The sequence below is a fragment of the Oryctolagus cuniculus genome, chromosome 6 (assembly GCF_051225735.1).
Source record: "Oryctolagus cuniculus isolate XC-2025 breed Fujian yellow rabbit chromosome 6, ASM5122573v1, whole genome shotgun sequence".
Classification (NCBI taxonomy): domain Eukaryota; kingdom Metazoa; phylum Chordata; class Mammalia; order Lagomorpha; family Leporidae; genus Oryctolagus; species Oryctolagus cuniculus.
In genome coordinates this window covers 49,034,746-49,054,148 of record NC_142872.1, presented here as the reverse complement: position 1 = coordinate 49,054,148, position 19,403 = coordinate 49,034,746, and the positions used below count along the sequence as shown (strand labels likewise).

The 19,403-nt window shown below is 39.6% G+C and overlaps 1 protein-coding gene across 10 annotated transcripts in view; it reads left to right on the top strand.

Annotated features, from left to right (window-relative positions):
- ATP10B (ATPase phospholipid transporting 10B (putative)) overlaps positions 1 to 19,403 on the top strand; it is a 356,253-nt gene that overhangs the window by 150,716 nt on the left and 186,134 nt on the right. For 9 of the 10 annotated variants that reach the window (XM_089335037.1, XM_089335035.1, XM_089335038.1 and 6 more), the window contains one exon: positions 14,755 to 14,821. The exons of the other annotated variant lie outside the window; for it this stretch is intronic. In XM_089335037.1, coding sequence (XP_089191163.1) covers positions 14,755 to 14,821 — 67 coding nt within the window. The remainder of the gene's footprint in view (positions 1 to 14,754; positions 14,822 to 19,403) is intronic. 10 annotated transcript variants of the gene reach the window in all.

Sequence of the window (19,403 nt, the reverse complement as noted above, 5' to 3'; positions counted from 1 at the left end):
AATCTGCACTCCACAGTCACAGTGCCTGCCCATGTGTCTCATATCTCTGTGTTTCTCTCATAAGGACAGTTGTCGTTGGACTTAGGGTGCACCTGAGAAATCAGGGATGATCGCCTCATCTTAAAAATCTTAATAACATCAGCAAAGTGCCCGTTGCCAAATGAGGAAACGTTTAGGCTCCAGGAATTGGCACCTGGACATAGCTTCCTAAGAGCCACTGTTCAGCCCATTAGGAGGACCCTGAAGGTCAGAGAGGTTAAGTGACTTGTTGAAAGTTTTGGCACTAGAGAACAATGGAGTAGAAATCTGAGGACCAGAGGCAGGGAATGATTTACCCAAGACATAGAGTAGCAGTCAGGCTGAGTCAAAGCCTTTGTCTACACCAGTCTTGAATGGTTTTACCTGGAGATATGAGTAGTGTGGGAAATCCCTATGTTTGGAAAATATTTTTGTCTAAGTAACTGGGCAACATTGAGAAAGTTTTTTGGTCATTTAGATACTCTGTATGAAACTCCTTTCTGGCAATCATTTTTTAAAATGTAGTTTGTGAGAAGATTAAGAAATGGAATGGGTGTTGTACCAGGGCAATGTAGAAATAGAAGGATGTATAACATGGATGTCTATCCTTAAAATCAGTAAGACGCACACATCTTATTTACTCAGTATTCAACAAGTACTGAGGACACTGTCACATGATGTGCTTGGTGCTGGGAGATAAATTTACAAGATCATTGTGTTTCTTGCATTTAAGGAACATAATACTAGACAACACTAACAAAACAAGACTATTGTTTAGAAATTTGAAAGATGTTATGAATTAAATAAACAGTGTGACATGGGAGTATATTGATGATGATACTATTTTAGGTAAAAGAATAAGACAAGGTTACCGTGAAATTTGAAAGAGCCCATTAAGCAAAGAGGCTGGAGAAGGCATTCCATTCCAAACATTGTTCCTTAATGAGCAAATCAGTTTGTCATAGTCTTGGAATAGTCCAAAGGCCAATGTGGCCAGACTCAGTGCTGGTTAGGGAAGGTGAACATATTAGGCTAGAAAAGCAGGCAAGAATCTTTTCACCTAGTGAGAGTCCTAGTTAAAGAATATGAATAAATTTCAAAGCAAAATACATCGAAATATATTTGTGGATGTGACTTTTTTTTGACAGGCAGAGTGGACAGTGATAGACAGAGAGAGAGAGAGAAGGGTCTTTCTTTTTCCGTTGGTTCACCCACCCCGCAAATGGCCGTTGCGGCTGGTGCACCTCTCTGATCCGAAGGCAAGAGTCAGGTGCTTCTCCTGGTTTCCCATGTGGTGCAGGGCCCAAGGACTTGGGCCATCCTCCTCTGCACTCCCGGGCCACAGCAGAGAGCTGTACTGGAAGAGAAGCAACCAGGACAAATTCCAGTGCTCAGACTGGGACTAGAACCCAGTGTGCCAGCCCCACAGGCGGAGGATTAGCCTAGTGAGCCATGGCACCAGCAGGATGTGATTTTAATATTTCAAGTTCTTCATATGGCAAACAATTAGTAGAGAGTAATAGTGAAGGAAAAAGAAGCAATTAGGAATCAGCACTGGTCTAGACAGCAGATGGAAAAGGTTTGGACTTGGGTCGTGAATGTGCAAATGGAAATGAGGATGTTAGGAGGTATCATTTAGAGATATTTTGTGTTGCTAAAAAAAATTGGGATAATGCTCTAGATGTTGTACATGAGATGAAAAGGTAAACCAGGAACAAATGGAAGGATAATGATGCCACTTAAACAGATGATGGAGATAAAGGAAGGGACAGAATGATGAGGAGGGCAAGTAGAAACAGATTATGGAGTGTCCTTGTAGAACTACATTAAATTTGAAATGACTGTGAAATATCCAAGTGACAAAGTCAACTCAAGCATTGAATGTGCAAGTATAGAGTTCAAGGGGGTGGTCTAAGTTAGAGCTATAATGTAATAATCAGCAACCTATAAATGGAAATTGAAGACATGGGCATGGACAAAATCACCCAGAGAGAGATGAGATTCCCTGGTCTGAAATGGGTTGGCATTTCAAACTGCCCGAATTTAAGTCTAAGATCTCACCCGTTTCAGACATTACCTTTTTCTATATCATAGATAAATAGCCCTCTGCTGCTCTGAGCCTTCTTGACCCTCAAAACACACATGAATATCTGTAAAGCTCACATAGCAAAACCTGCAACTGACATCACACAGAGAAATCAGAGAGTGACCAAGGACAGCATCATGTCAGTTTCTTGGGCATGATTTATACTTCATTCCTTCTCAAGAAGGGAGTTTAACTATGCTCTGCTCTGATGGGTATTACCCTCACTACTTTTTCAAAATGTTGCTGGAGTTCATTTGTACACAGATGCAGTTTGTACTTGATGAGGTGTAATTACATTAAATTCACTGATTTCTCTCATGTGGGTAAGCCCATGTTTACTATTTAGCTGCCTCTGCTTGCTTAGCGGAAAAAATCCTGATGCAAAACTATTCTTTGCCTCTAACACAATTAAATTGGCAAAGATATATTAGGGCCAAAATGTGGTTACAGAGTTCAGCTCACTTAAACCTACCTTAACCAAATTGGCAAAGAATAAATTAGGGACTTCCAAGGTGGCTTTTGTCTTTTCATGACTATATTCCTAGTTTATGTGGCACCTGCCCCATAGTATAGATCTGGCTAAATGGCAAGAGAATTCAGTCTCCCTCCTGACCTTTCCTCCTACCGTTTTGTCCTCCTTTTAGCCTGTTACACAGCCTTCTTTTTTTTTTAACTTTTATTTAATGAATATAAATTTCCAAAGTACGACTTATGGATTACAATGGCTTCCCCCCATACCGTCCCTCCCACCCACAACCCTCCCCTTTCCCACTCCCTCTCCCCTTCCATTCACATCAAGATTCATTTTCGATTATCTTAATATACAGAAGATCAGCTTAGTATACATTAAGTAAGGATTTCAACAGTTTGCTCCCACACAGAAACATAAAGTGAAAAATAATAGATGATTTTCTTTAAATGATGATGAAATCAGATCAGACCTATTGTCATGTTTAATCCCAGTGAGAGTCAAGTTGGGAATTGATAATTTCTTTCTTTTTTTTTTTTTTTACAGAAGATCAGTTTAGTATGCATTAAGTAAAGATTTCAACAGTTTGCACCCCCATAGAAACACAAAGTGAAATATATTGTTTGAGTACTCGTTATAGCATTAAATCTCAATGCACAGCACATTAAGGACAGAGATCCTACATGAGGAGTAAGTGCACAGTGACTCCTGTTGTTGACTTTACCAATTGACACTCCTGTCTATGGCATCAGTAATCTCCCTATGCTCCAGTTATGAGTTTCCAAGGCTATGGAAGCCCTCTGAGTTCTCCGACTCTTATCTTGTTTAGACAAGGTCATAGTCAAAGTGGAGGTTCTCTCCTCCCTTCAGAGAAAGGTATCTCCTTCTTTGAAGACCTGTTCTTTCCACTGGGATCTCACTCACAGAGATCTTTTGCCAGAGTGTCTTGTCTTTCCATGCCTGAAATACTCTCATGGGCTTTTCAACCAGATCCAAATGCCTTTAGGGCTGATTCTGAGGCCAGAGTGCTATTTAGGACATCTGCCATTCTATGAGTCTGCTGAGTATCTCACTTCCCATGTTGGATCACTCTCCCCTTTATTTATTCTATCGGTTAGTGTTAGCAGGTACTAGACTTGTTTATGTGCTCCCTTTGACTCTTAGTCCTTTCATTATGATCAATTGTGAACTGAAATTGATCACTTGGAATAGTGAGATGGCATTGGTACATGCCACCTTGATGGGATTGAATTGGAATCCCCTGGTATGTTTCTAACTCTACCATTTGGGGCAAGTCAGCTTGAGCATGTCCCAAATTATACATCTCTTCCCTCTCTTATTCCCACTCTTATGTTTAACAGGGATCACATTTCAGTTCATTTTCAACACTTAAGAATAACTGTGTATTAATTACAGAATTAAACCAGTCATATTAAGTAGAACAGACAAAAAAACTACTAAGAGGGATAATATATTAAGCCTTCTTTACATCTCGCGGACACATTTAACTCATTCCAATGGCAGGATCTTTGCATCTGCAGTTCCCTCCACTTGGAGCACTCTCCCTTGATGTCTTCTGTCATATTCCCTTAGATGCCTTCTCCTGACCACTCAGTCTAGAAATAACCATTCTTAGCTATCCACATGTGATCACCTCCATGGTCTATAGTGCATACTGGAAAAACTTGTTCATTTATTTGTCTCTGTTTGCATCTCCCTCCACTAGAACAGAAGCTCCTTGAGGATAAAACCCTCACGTGTCTTACCCCATATTGCCTGAGTTGAAACAGTGCCTGGCACAGAGAAGACAATTACTTCAGAATTCTTTAACCCATAAAAGTAGCATTAGAGTTTTTGACTATGCACAGCTGTCTTGCTTAAAGCTTTACATTCGCCTCGTTGCACTCTGGTTAAAAACTCTGATGAGGGGGTGGTGGTTATTTTCTCAACATTTACAGGTAGTTGTTGCTGAAACCAGGAATCAAAGCCAGGCCTATTGTGTATCTTGGCCTTTTCTCTTCATTACCATTATGCTTGGCCATACTTTGAAAAAAAAATGGATAAAAGGTTTGAGTTAATATTGATTGGAATCTTTTAAATGTTCAACCATTTTCCATCAGCTAAAGACATAATCAATATAGTATCATTCATTCAAGAAATATATACTGAGCATCTTTGTTGAATGTTCTGTACCAAATTAGGAAGATTCCCAGACTGAGACTGAAAAGTAGTTTTCGACTCTGTTTTTCATTTACCATTCTAACAAATAAGTACTAGCTAGCTGTTAGGTGCCAGTCACTATTCCAGTGTCTGGGCCAATTAGTCTGTCCTGTCAAATTTCTGTGACTGTTTTTCCTTCAGTGTCTACCTCTCCATCTCAGCACCACCTACTTTTCTTAACTACTAGTTATTGCAAAATGGCTTCTTCCATGTGGCAAATGATACTGCCACAGTTGGATCCAGCCTTATATCATCCCTGCCCAAGAATAAATAAATAAAGAATAAGAATAAATAAATAAATAAAGTGAAATAAGAGTTTATATCTCCTCCTGGCATCTAAATTCAAAATCCTAGAAAAAACTTTGATTGGCTTACATTTGGGTTATGTGACTGCAGTTGAACTCGCCATTGTGTCCAGAGTGATACAGTGCTCTGAAAAGCCAGACCTGGATCACCAACCTTCCTCTGTGATCAGCAGCCACTTTGAATCACTTGATTGTCACAGTGGGGGAGTGGATGTCAAGGGGAAATGGATGGCGCAGGACAGATGAATGTACGATCCTGCTCAAAATGTAGTGATTCATGAAGTGCCCAGTGTATCTCCACAAGCGTGAATACTATCTGCCTTATCACTCGGTCCCCCATATTCAGTAAAGTTGCCGGGACATATTTGCTCCTCAAGTCTGTCTGTTGAACTTAGATGAAGTGTAAGGATGATGTTTTTTTCACTTGAGAAAAACATTTGCAAATACAGTGTAATCCATAATGTGCAGCTAGATACTACTGTTAAAACATGCTATTGCTGAGGATTATTGATCTTCAAAGTAGGAATACTAACCTTCAGTCATAATTTACCATACTTCTCTGAGGAGTAAAATCTCTGAGAAGATTGTGAAAGGACTTTGGAAAGTATTGAACAACACACAAATAGAAGACATTTTATTGTTAACAGTCAGCTAGGAGATGAATGCTCAGCAGAATTGCCTAAATAGTCTCCTAAAAGGGTATAGGAAAAAAATGGAGCTTAATAGAGAAAGTTTCAAATGGCAAGAAATAGGAAGCAAAAGACAATTTTCTAAAATGAAGGATTTGAGAAGGACAAATCAGCAATGAAAGTCAGGGCAAGACATTATTTAAGAAGTCTGAAATACTCCTGAATAAAAATATTTTCCAGAGTTTCTTCAACAGTAATAATAGAATGCTGAGCCCAGACTTATTTACCCAGCTCTCCTGGATAACCAAGGTGCAAGAGTCTGTGCCCACATCTCAATCAAAGACCCTTGGCTGCTTTGGGGGCCTGACATACATAAGTTCACCTGAGTGCTCGAGGGCCCATCATTTTAGGTTAGATGGCACCATCTTAGGAAAAGACAGGTATAAAGGAATCCAGACTCTGTCCAGAGGCCAAGTGTAACCAGTTCCATTAATCATGTAAATGGAAGACACTGGCCATCTTAGAGACTACAAGAGCAAGTTTGTATATTCCTCACAGGCCTTAGTGTCTAGGTTCAAGGTGACTCTGTGCTGTGTTCCAACCACCAGGAAACAAGTGGAAGAGTACCGTCATGTAGGTTGATCTTCATGAACTTGAACTAAAACCTGCAAATTTCACTGCTGTTCATATTCCATTGACCCATGATCATACCTAGCCATGAAGGAGACAGGACACGGCGGCCTCCAGTTGGACAGTCACATATGTAGACAACACTTAGGGCCAGGGGAGAGCTTACTTCTAAAAGGAAAAGTGGACTGTGGATACTGGGAGACAAAAATACTCCATTCTATATCATGTGTTTGTTGAGATCATGCAGCGTTTAAGGAATTCTGGGAAGTGCAACTGTGACTAAGATGATGACCTGCATTTCTAAAACAACACACACAAATGCAGGACTCAGATAAAGTGGAGTGTGATAGAGATAAATGTAATGCAGTGTTAGGTACTGTGGGTGATTGCCTTCTCTGTCAAATTGAGGAAAAGTTATCAGAGGAGGTGAGAATGGAAATGGGCCTTGAAGATTGAATAGGACTGGGCAGACTGGAAATTGGAGTTCAGAAAAGAGATTAGGAAGAAGGAGAAAAGAACTTGGGCCAGTGTGGAGAGGAAAACATGTATCCCAGCCAGAGCCATTTTCATAGCTGTGGCCCTTTGGGGGTCATCCAGGAGGCCCACAATGATGACCACATGAAGGCTGATACTGTTGGTTATCTCCCCAAATCCATTCTCTCATATGTTCTTAATGATAAGAACTATTTTTTCTTTATTTAGATACTTTATAATTGTATGTGTTCATGATGTACAATCTGATGATTTGATACATGTATACATTATAGTGATCAAATCAGGGTAGTTAGCATATTCATCATTTATCATTTTGTGGCAAAAAAATCTTTAAATCCACTTCTTAGGACTATTTTGAGATAAACAATATTTTATTTAACTGTGCTGGCCAACTGTGCAATAGATCAGCAGAACTTAATTCTCTTAACCGTGGTTACTTGTACTCAGTAACCACCCTCTGTCTGTCATCTCCTCTGCCAGCCCCTCCTCAGCCCCTATTAACTAATCTCTACTTCCATGATTTCGGCAGTTTTTAGATTCGACATATGAATGAGATCATTCAGCATTTGTCTTTCTGGGTCTGGCTTATTTCATCTGACATAATGTCCTCCAGGTTTGTCTGTGTTGTAGCAAATGACAGCATTTTGATCAATTTGATAACTGAATAGTATTTCATTGTGTAAGTAGACGACATCGCCTTTATCCATTTGTATGTTGATGGACTCCTCAGTTGATTGCACATCTTGGCAATAATGCTGCAGTAAACATGAGAGTGCAGATCTCTTTGATGTACTGACTTCATTTCCTCTGGGTTTACACTCAGCAGTGGGATTTTTGTGTCAGGTGGTTGTCCGACTGTTAGTATTTTTGAGGAACCTCCATCCTGTTTTTCTTAATGACGGTACTAATTTACACTTATATCAATGGAAGTGTTCTTTGTTCTCCACATCTTCACAAACACTTTTTTTCACTTTTTAATAATAGCAATTCTAACTGGAGTAAGGGAGTATTTCAGTGTGGTTTTGATATGCATTTCCCTAATGATTTCTGATGTTGGCCAATTATTTATATACATGCAACATTTGGCATGTCATGTATTCAGAAGTATCTGTTAAGGTGATTCATCTCCTTTTTATCTATATATTTCCTTTTCCCTATTGAATTATTTAAGTTTCTTATACGTTCTGGATACTAATCTACTGACCCTTTGTCAGATGTATAGTTGGCATATACTTTACACAAAATTCTGTAGATTGTCTCCACTCTGTTGATAGTTTACTTTGCTATGTAAAAGCACTTTAATTTGATATAATCACATTTGTCTGTAGTGGTGTTTGTTGCTTGTCTTTTTATAGTTTTATATAAAAAAAAACCTGCTCAGCCCAATGTCCTAAAGCATTTCCGCTATGATTTCTTCCCTTACAGATTAAGTTTTAAATTTAGGTCTTTAATCCATTTTGAATTTATTTTTATATGTGGTGAGAGGTAGAAGTCTGTTATCATAGTTGTCAATTTTTAGATAAGTATATTTTCTTCTAAAGTTTGCTATAGAGCTGTATGTGCTCATGTGACCAAATTTGGGATAGTGAGGTATAAATGGAAGTATTATATACCACTACTGAGGAAAAGAAACGTTAAAAAAATTAATTTATTTGAAAGGCAGAGTTTCAGAGAGAGGGACAGAAAGAAGCAAAGAGAGAGATCTTCCATATGCTGGTTTACTCCCCAGATGGCCACAGCAGCCAGGGCTTGGCCAGCCAAAGCCAGAAACCTGGAACTCCATTTGGATCTCCCATGTGGGTGGCATAGACCCAAGTACTTGAGAAATTTTGAACTGTTTTGGCAGGCACATGAGCAGGGAGTTGGCTCAGAAGTACAGTGGTCAAGACTTGAACCAGTGCTCAAATGAGATTCTGTCACTGCAGGTGGTAGGTAGCTTAATCCACTGCAGCACAATGCCACTCCCTGTGAAATATTCTTTAACAAATTTCTTTTACACTTTGTTCATCCTGCTGCCTCAAATTTAGATACGATGGCCTGTGCACTGGTAGCCATTTTGGATCATAAGAATGAGAACTAACTGCAAGTTACACAGCAAAGAATTGGAATCCACCAACTTCCTTGCTGACTCTGAAGAAGCATCATAGCGGAAAGCCATGAACTGCCTATCCCACAGCTCTTTGAGGTTAAAAAATAATGCATTAAGTGTTTAAACCACTGTTATTTGGAGGTTTTTTTTTTAATAACACATGTAGTCATACCAAGTCCTAACTAGCACAGGCATCTTTTCAACCCCACTTTCTCTGAGTCAAAGTTAACAGTGGGAGGAAGATCAAACAGCCATGTATTAGTTTCCCATTGTTATCATAACAAACTACCTCAAACTTAACAACTGAAAATAACACAAATGTGTATATTTATCTTACATTCCTGTAAGTGAGAAGTTCAGCATAGGTCTCACTGGACTAAAAGCAAGATGCTCGCAAAGCTGTGTTCCTTCCTGGAGATGCTGGGGGAAAGTCCACATCCTTTCCCATTTGAGTTGTTGGCTGCATTTATTCCCTGCGTTACAGAACTGAGGCTAAGGCCTATTCACAGCTTTAAAAGGTTGCCTACATTCCTTTCCTCGTGCCCTCCCCACTTCCCTCATCTGTATTAGCAGCGATGGATCAAATCCCACTCATCTCTCCGACCTCTTCTTCCATTGCTGTATTACATCAGATGAGTGCTTCTGCCTTGCTCTTCTACCTCTGAGGACCCTCCCCCCCCCCAAACCAGGATTGCTGTCCTGTTTTTAAGTCTGCAATTTTAATTTCATCTGCAAAGCTCCTTTTGAGATGTTGTGTATTCACAGGTGTCAGGGATTAGGGAATGGACGTATTTAGGGGTGCCCTTATTCACCCAACCATGTTTAAAGGATGTGATGTTTCCTTATCATGCCCATTCCCTTGTAAATTTGAAATCTTAACCCAGGTGCAATTTTCCATGGATGACTTAGATAGTCCTAACCTAGTCAGGAATCCAGCCCTGTTCAAAATATCTGCAATTATGCCAAATCTTTGCCCAGCCCCCTCCTAACACCTATTAGAAATGGTATTCCAACTCCAAGAACAGGACCAGGTTTCAGGCCATATTTGGTAAATGCTGTGAGTAGTTTTCTTGGGTAGGCATGGAGTCAAGACCAGGGTTAATACTAGGGTTTATCTCTAGCTTTTCTCAAACCTAAAACCTATAAGAACCTCAGCATCTCTGAAAATTATTTAAGTTTGTTGAGTGGGCTAAAAATAGCAATTTCCCTTATGCTTGTGGATTCTTTGAGGTTAGGGCTGAAAATGGATTTGGAAAAATGAGTTATCAAATCCCAGGCAGTAGTTTGAGTGAGAAGAGAATGGTGGGGACAAATTCCTCTTAAAGAAAATGAGGAGATGGAGTCCCATCCAAGATTTCTGGGTAGAGCTCAAGAAAGGTCATTACATGGGTAGTCTTCCCCTTGGGGCATCAGTTTAGAGAACCCTGGCTTGATCTTTGCAATTTCTCTTGTGCACTTTGTGGGAGTGAAGCACTTCAGTGTGAGGCTACTGGAATATAAGCTTCAAGGGGACAAAGACATTGCCTGTCCTTTGTCTTTATCCCTGTATCTCTCGGTGCTATTTTTCAGGGAGTACTAAACAAATACATAATTGCATGAAGCAGTTGATGATTGGTTGTTTGGTTGATGGTTATCAAATCCTTCTTATGGTTTTTTTTGTTCTAATTGGATGGTGTTGTGAAGTAGCCTGCCTTGAAATCAGGCGTGGATACAAGTCTTACCTCTGCCATTCGTTCTTATTTGGTTCTGTTTTCTGTCTGTAACTTGTTACCAGTAATCACTACTTGGTTTTCTGATGTTCTACTGAGATAATAGATGAAAAGTACTTAGCACAGTACATAGCAGAACTCAAATTTTTTAGCATTAAATACTAGTGCAAACCCACTGTCGGACCAAAGGAGTCTAACTTTAGTCCTCAGATTTAACTCCCATTCTATATGCTTACGCTTGTATGAGTTGGCCTGTCCCTCCAGCATTTCATACATATTCACAAATATCCTAGGAGCCAAAACCAACTTAAATGTTATCTTTTCCATGAAGCCAACCATTATGGCCTAATCAGAAGCCCCCTCTTCACTTTAGAATTCTTGAATGCTAATTAAGTCACTTTTGTGTTTAGCATGATGTCTGCACTATAGTGTAGAAACCTAAGGTCCCTTGAATGAATAAATGGAATGATATGTTACTTATGTTCTCTGACAACTCCACAAAGATTTATCTCTCCCCAGCTGATCAGCATAGTACCTGACTCAATGTAGATGGTCACTAAATGTTTGTTGAGTGTGGATAAAGGAGAAGGAAAAGCAGAAAAAGAGAAATGCAGACCAATGCCCCACCTGGAGCCATGGAATGCTATTGAAAAGAGTTATTGGATAGAGAAGCAGGGAGTTGACAGCCACTCTCTGGACTGTCTCCCAGGGCCTTTATAGAACAGGAAAGTTAATTATGGAACCAGATTAACAGTTTCTTTTTTGATACAGTCAAAGTAAGACCAGCAGGATGCAATTTAGCTCTTCCCCACTTTCCAAATAGCAGCAAATTTTCATACAAAACAAAGAGACACTTGAATTGCAAATTACTTAGGAATCAGCAAGCAACCCCAATGGAAGAATATTTCTGCTACTTTCAGAACCCGACTGTTGCCTTTTCAGGTTTAACCATGCATGGGGACCTTCATAAAGGCCTGGGCGTCTTGCTGTTTAAACTCTTGGACAAGTAGGGAGGAGTAGCTATTCCTGAAGGTTTACTAGAAGGCTCCAGTGTGATCCTTTTGCTTGGAGCACTTCTTGTTTTCCAAATACCCTAACACTCAGAGCACCATCCTCCACTCACAGAAGTACAAAAGAGTCCCTAGTTGTGAGGGCAAATGTCTCTGAGGTTATGCAGGGGCAACAATGAATGAACCAGGTGATAAGGGTGTGTGCGTGTGCTCTAGGAGGTGAGTGAAGATGGGGCAAACCACATATCCCACATAACCACATGATCATACAGGAAGGCCAGATCATTGTTGATTGTTGCTAGTCAGTTCCAAGAACCCTGGAAATGGGATTGTTGATTCAAATACCATTCTTTGGCTGTATTGGCATCTAAATAATTTCAGAAAAAAATACTATCTGTTGGTTGCATACGATCTATGCCAAACAGTTTGCAACTTCCGATCTAGCACAGCTTCTTGATTTGACAGAGGGAAGCTAAGGTCAATAGAAGCAAGTAAGTTAGGAAGAATCACAGACGGGCCCAGTCTGCTGTGGCTGCATCAAGTACACAGCAAACAGACCACAAGCTTCCCTGCAGTCCCAGCCCCTGCAAACAGCGCAGTTTAATTTTCACAAGAGCATTTATAAGCACTTCTTTTCTGACTTAAATAATTCACATTTCTGCAGAGGATTAGGAATGTAGAGCAAGGGTAAGGAAAAATAAAATCACACGGTGATGCCATTTTCTGCATAGAGGAACTGGAGACCGCGGGGCAGGCAGGGCTGAAGCTGGTTGGACACAGGTTGCTTCCAGACATGGCCACTGGAGGGCAAGGTGACATTTCAGTTGGGTTAGCTCCAAATAGTGAAAGCTAAGGTGGGGTTGAAAACACTTGTGCTTGGAGCAGTCAGGCAGGTGGCAGAAATGAGTGAAAGAGGTGGATGAGGAACAAGGCAATGGAAGCCAACGGCTCTGCCTGAAAGATGTAGACACAGCTCAGCTGCAGCCCATATGGTCATGTGGGAATCCAGAGAGCGCTGGACAGCGCGGCTGAGTTGTGTTTTTATATCAAGTTTGAAAACTAACTCTTTAATTCTTAAAATGTATAAGTGTAGCTCAACTGATACATCCATGTACACATAATGTATGTCAAAGAAAGCACATGAAGAACTGACGTTTGGGCTGCAGACTTGCTGCTTGGGACCTGATATTAGCTCTCATAATGAGAATGATTCACTCAGGGTAAGTCAGTCTGCTGGGCAGAGAGTTAGTCTTTTTGTGATCAGCCCAGTCACAGGCTGTACAGAACTGCCATGGAGATGATCAGATCAAGAGGATGACACTGAAGTAGAAAAGGCTGTCCATCAACCTAGGGCAGTAGTCCTTTGGGGAGAGAGGGATTCAACCAGCCAGAGCGCAGTCTGGTTGGACAAATCTGCCCAAAGCTGAAGCACGTGTTTCAGAAAAGGGTATTTGGCACAACGGTTAAGATGGAACTGGGGCTGTTTCCCGGCATTGTATGTTAGAAGGCCTGGGCTCTACATTCCAGCTCCCTGCTAATATGCACCCTGGGAGCCAGCAGTTGATGGCTCAAGTACTTGGGTTCCTGACAAACAACATGAGAGACCTGATAGGAATCCTAGATAGTGGCTTTAACCTGTTCCAGTCTAGACTGTTGTAGGTAGTTGCAGAATGAACCAGTGGATAGGAGATCTGTATGTGTGTGTGTGTGTGTGTGTCCACAGAAAGAGAGAGCTCTCTCCCCCACCCCTCTTGGCTTTTCAAATATGTTAATAAAAAACTTAAAGACCTATTGTGGGGGCTGTCACTGTGGCATAGCAGGTAAAGCCACTGCCTGCAGTGCTGGCATCCCATATGGGTGCCAGTTCAAGTCCTGGCTGCTCCGTTTGTGATCCAGTTCCTTGCTAATGTGCCTGGGAAAGCAGCAGATGCACCAAGTTCTTGGGCTCCTGCACCCACATGGGAGACCTGGATGGAGTTCCTGGCTCCTGGCTTCAGCTTGGGCCAGACCTGAGAGCTGTGACCATTTGGGGAGTGAATGGGATATTGTCTCTCTATTTCTCTCTGCCTCTGCCTCTCCTTCTAACTCTGACTTTGAAATAAACGAAGTTTTTAAGAAAGAACCTATTGTGTCATTTTGGGGTATGTGTGTGTGTAATCTTTACTAAAATAAAGGATACTATGTTCCATGGTGACCCTGTGAAGACTACTGTCTTCCCCAAAGTAGAAATGTTTGAAGTCACTAAAGACAGCGACGAGTGTGCTAACACTTCACATTTCAGTGAAACAGGTCAGTGAATGAATAGATGGTAGAAGGAAATGGAAGGAGCCTTAAATAGGGGTCCTAGACCTCCCCATTCTCTCTCCCCCCCTCTCTCTGAAACTCCTTGTCATACTCTGTAAAGTGAGGGCTATTATACCTGCCCTATCACTCTGTATTAGTGAGAAGTTCTGATGGGAAGAGATAGAAAATTCAGCTAACCGAAGTCAGGGGTGAAGGGAGAAATAGGTTAGGCAAAAAGTAAAAAAAGAAAGCAAAATTTCATACATCTGAATAATTCAGGTGTTTGATTAATGGCTGAATTGAGAGGCCCAAATAAAATCGGGGTGGGTACACTCAATACTGCAATATCAGATCCTTTTTGGTTTCCAGAAACTCCAAGTATATGAATCCACTCTTGCCATCTCAAGTACAGTATAAAGACATTTTAAACACAAGTTGAAGGGCTGGCTTTCATCAGCCTGAAGCAAGTACCATAGTCGTTCCTGACTCAGTCAATGTGACAAAGAAGATGAAATGCAGAGTGGCTGGACCAATACGCATTTCATGGAGCAATGAAGCATTTAACTTGGGGTTTATGTGAACATGATTGGCATTCTGGATGGGGGCAGATGAAGTGGCAGACCTGATTCCCTGGTAGGAACAGACCATTCCTATTGGAACAACTTCCTGGGGAAATGTCCAGCCTGCTCCATGGCATTTGTTTAAAGTTGGAACCATCCAGCTGGAGAGAAAAGGGCAAAATACTTGATTACTTCCTGATGCCAAAATGAGATTATATATTTTGTTTTTTATTTTCTCTGATGTTTTTCAGGCTGTTTCGATAGGAAGATCAGGACTGACTGGTGACATTTGTTTCAGCGAAAGCAACAGTCTGAACAGTGAGTAGTGTTTCCTGTTATTCATTGGTTATAAGATACAGGCTTCTCTCCAGTGCCAAGATAAGTTTTATTCCAACATTCCTTCCTCCAACACATTTAAGGAAGTAACATGACTTCATTGGTAAATCAGATGCTAAGGATGCGGATGAAATTGTCTGTTATATGTATGCACAAGAACAATATTAGAAATGTCATGGTATGAATGAATATCACTCAATATGGGTTCTCGTTGACGATTCAGAAACTGCAGATCCTTAAAATGCAGACTCAAGATGGTTTAAATAAGAAGAAAATAATATTAGCCCTCATAATGATAAGTCCTGAAGTACAGTTGGTCCATAGGGGCTAATGGAATTGATCAATATCACTGTAATCTGAGTTCTGACATCTTCAGCAGGATGTCTCTTTTCTATATCTCTTTGATCAGTCTTTTTTGAAAAGCCTCAGAAAACTTGCACTCACATTCATTGACTAGAACTGTTTCACTTACCCCTGCCTAAACTGATCCCTAGTGAATTGTACTGCCTCATAGGAGTTTCTTAAAGGGATCGTTAGTTCCTTCTTGAGGTTAAGGATGGGACCAACATCTCCTAAAGCATGCAGCTGCCTAGAGCAGAGAGGATATATTGGGTGATATATTTTCTCCTTCTTAAGAGGAGAAAAAAGGATTATTGTGAAGGAAATCAATAATATCTGTTGTAATGTGCTGGTATAAGTGTGTCAACAAATCTCCTTTATTATGAAAGCTTATAGAGAAAGCTAAGTTCCAAAACCATACATACATCATAACTACAGAAAGTAGCTACTCAACCTTGGATAACCTCCTCTGAACACATGGGTAAAATTAAAGAAATATTTAGAAATGCTTTGACTCTGGATATAAAACCTAAGACATTATCATTATACCATATGTGGACTGTTTTTCCAATTTGCATAATTATAAACACACTCTAAGAGTAAACATTGCTGCCAATGTTTAAAAAACCTAGAAAGCAGTATTAAATATGCGTTGCTAATTTGACTTTCTAATTTGTCTGTGATCTTCACAAAGACGTGTGCAACTCCACAGGTATTGAGTGCTTAATAAAGCCTTACACCTGTCTGAAAAGAAATTAACAAGAACAGAAGAGCTAAAAAAAAAAGGGTATTTAGCTAAAGAATTTGGATAGATGCCTAAATATTACCTACAGGAGTTCACTTTATTAAAATAACTCTTGAATTCATGACTGCCACCGTTCAAGTACAGGTCACTGGTGCAGTCAGGGGAAGATAATGTATCCTTAAGATGTCTCCATTTACCTGTGTGCCTTGTACAGCCTCATATTTTGACATTTGTAGGGGGTGACTCGAGATGTGCAGAGACTTTCCTGCTCCTGAATCTCTCACTTACTGGCATGCCTCTAACATCCACGCTAATCCCTGATTTGAGCCTTGAAGGTCCCAGCTTCAGTGCAAATATGCTAACTGCCCAAGGTGGGGATATCACGGTGTTCTTCCTCTCATCTTGAGTTCCTCATTAGCCCCACTGATGACTGGGATATAGGATAAGCATGTATGTGTGGAGAGAATTCTTCCTGAAATTAGGTTAAAAATAACATTTAAGAGGGTATCTCAAAACGTTTTTGGAAAATGGAATTAAAAATAAGTTTATTTTGGTGTGAAAACTTTCGAAATCCAAGCACTCTAGAGGTCTTGAAAAAGTTCATGAAAAATGTGTATTATGAAGAAAACTACAGAAGGAATTAAAAAGTTTTATACTAAAATAAACTTAACCTTTAATTGAGTTTTTGTGAACATTTTGAAGCACCCTCACACAGATAGATGCAAATGTATCCATACATAATGAAGATGCATGTTATATATAAACAAACACGTGCATACATTATTACATAAGTAAATAACTGAGTTACTTTTATACAAACTATAACTCCCTTTGTAAAAGCAGCAATGCCTTACAGATATTTTTCCATTATGGAGTGTGTATGACATAATTTTTTACAATAGTATTGCATTTCAGGAATTAATGGTTCTTTAGTTCCTCTATTAAATTAATTTTGTCCCCTATTAAATGAATATCTCTCATTTGTAGTTATATTTTTGCTATGTTAAATTATACCAAATATTTTTGTGCATGGAGGTCTTTCTCCACACATATAGTTTGTTGTTACCTGTTTAGTTGAGTTCCTAGAAAGGTGATTTATAGGTCAGTGAGAGGTAATCCAACTGTATTGAAGAGAGAGCCATAAAAAACTAGAATCTTAACTCTCCCATGGGCTACAACACAGGGCTCTCTAGGCATTCTGTATATAGCTATGAGGCCTCAGGCTCTGACAAAAAGATATTTGACAATGAGAAGAGGAAGGAAATGGAGTCAATATACACCAAGAAGAACAATGAAGGAACCACCATTAGGACAGGCAGTCAGTATAGTTACTTGTTTTGTGTTGAGTTCAGTAACATCTTTGTGTCCTCTGTCTAGGTAAGAAATTGACAACAAGGAGCCAGCTCTCTGTTTTGCACATTTCATTCACCATTGTAGAGCAGATGCCTGGCATGTTTGTATTGCTGTGTACATTTCTGAAATGAGCAAAGGAATGAAATACACAGAAGATCTTTCATAAAGGAAAGGGATTTCAAAGGAGGTCCCTAAAGAGTCAAATGTCTAGAGGCTGTGTTCTTCCCAAGCTTCTCATCCAACCCCAGTATTTCTTCTGTCTACTATTCTTTCTATCTTCTAACAATGGAAACAGAACCATACAATTTCACATGATATTCCAGTGTCTTTGGGCAAGACGAGATTCTGCCTCAGGAAGTACTTGACAAGGATGAGGCTGTACTAAATGAAGTACCCTCTCAGTCATGGGTGTAGCTGACCTAATTCACTCAACCACTGGCCGTGGGGTCAGCCTGGTTTTACAACAAGTATTTAACTTATTTTAATCTTTTACTTGCCTTTCCAAACAAGATGAAATTCCATGGTATCAAGAAAATCAAAGTAAAGATGGACTTAGAGATGTGATTTTCCATTAAATTGTGTCCATTTTAATCCATTCTTGGGTGGTTTCTATAATGTGCCAGTTTGGTTTGCCCCAAAACTCAGCAGAAATATGACTTTTTTTTTTGGCTCTTTCTGTGATATTTATTTGCCTTCTGTATTTCTAAGGATGTTTCCTGTCATACCATTCAGGGTCTTAACAAAGCTATTTGAATGCTTGTCGTCATGCCCAGGGCAGTAAGGGTGGTTTTCATGCTCTGTAGCTCTGTACCCTGCAGAGCTGCAAGCTCAGCAGAAGCATCCTAACATCACATTGACTCCTGAACTTAGAGCAAGTTTACCTAGAGGAGTGTGAGAGCTTTCAGGCTTAAGAAGGAAAGACATTTCTCCTTGGCAACTCAGAGTGAGGTTTGCCAGTGAATGGCATCCGTATCACAGGTGGCTCCTCATAAGTGCAGAAACCCACACTCCACGCCAGATGAATCTACTGAGTCATATTAGATGTTTTCTCAATAATTTCAGGCACTTGTTAAGCATATTTTAGATCTAAAGGATAATTTCTTGGGATCATTCATACTGATATCTTCTTGTTTCCAAAAGTGGATGGAAAATTAATTTAAAATAACTTTATCTACATAAGATACATACATTTAAAAATTAAAAATGTTTATATAAAATACATAAACTAAAGATAAATATTTTTAAAAGCATAATTAAAATGCATTATTTCAATGGCTCCCACCATTATTATGCTAGGCAAAGAAAACTTTTTTGTATTGATGTAAAGGAAATATTCTCTGTTTAAAAGTAATTCTTTACTAATTACTTAGATCATATCATTTTCATAGCAATTTCCCCTCTATTCTTTGATTTTTTTCAAAATGGCAGCCCTATGGAAATTCAAATCCTGTTTAGAATGAGAAAGAATCTAAATAGAGTTTGGGTTCTTCCAGCCTCTTTCTCTAGCCTTACCTCCATTCTCTGAAAGTTTATGGTGCTCTTAGACTCTCATTCAACTCTATAGAAAATCTATTTGAGATACATCTGATGTCAGCCATTTGTGTTTTATATACAATAACAGATTTGTTCTAATAATTTCACCATGAAAAAAAGACTCAGTCTCCTATTAAGAGAATATTATCTATGAGGGAAAATAAAGAGATAAGGAGTATTGGCCAGACTGGAGTTGGCAATTTTCTGAACAATTGACAGCTTCTTGTAGCTTTGTATTTAAGGAACGATTCTGTGGCATCTGAGTTCACCAAAAAAAAAAAAAAAAATCCATCAGGGATAGGCCACTTTGAATAAGAGATTATTATTATTACCACTGTGCCTTTTGCCTCCTTAAAATCATTCTATAAAGTAGTCTTAAATACTTGTACTGTGAATTCTTATTAGCAAACCTTTAATAATATATGCTTTCTGTGTGTTTATGTCCTCAAGTTTATTGAGTATATCTTAATTAAAAATGAGGAAAGCACAGTCTTAGATGACAGGGATTCTGAACAATTTCTTCATTCATACCTCCATGGATAATCTTGCCCCTCCTGAGGGTCACTCCCACTTTGGAGGCTACCAGTCCATGAG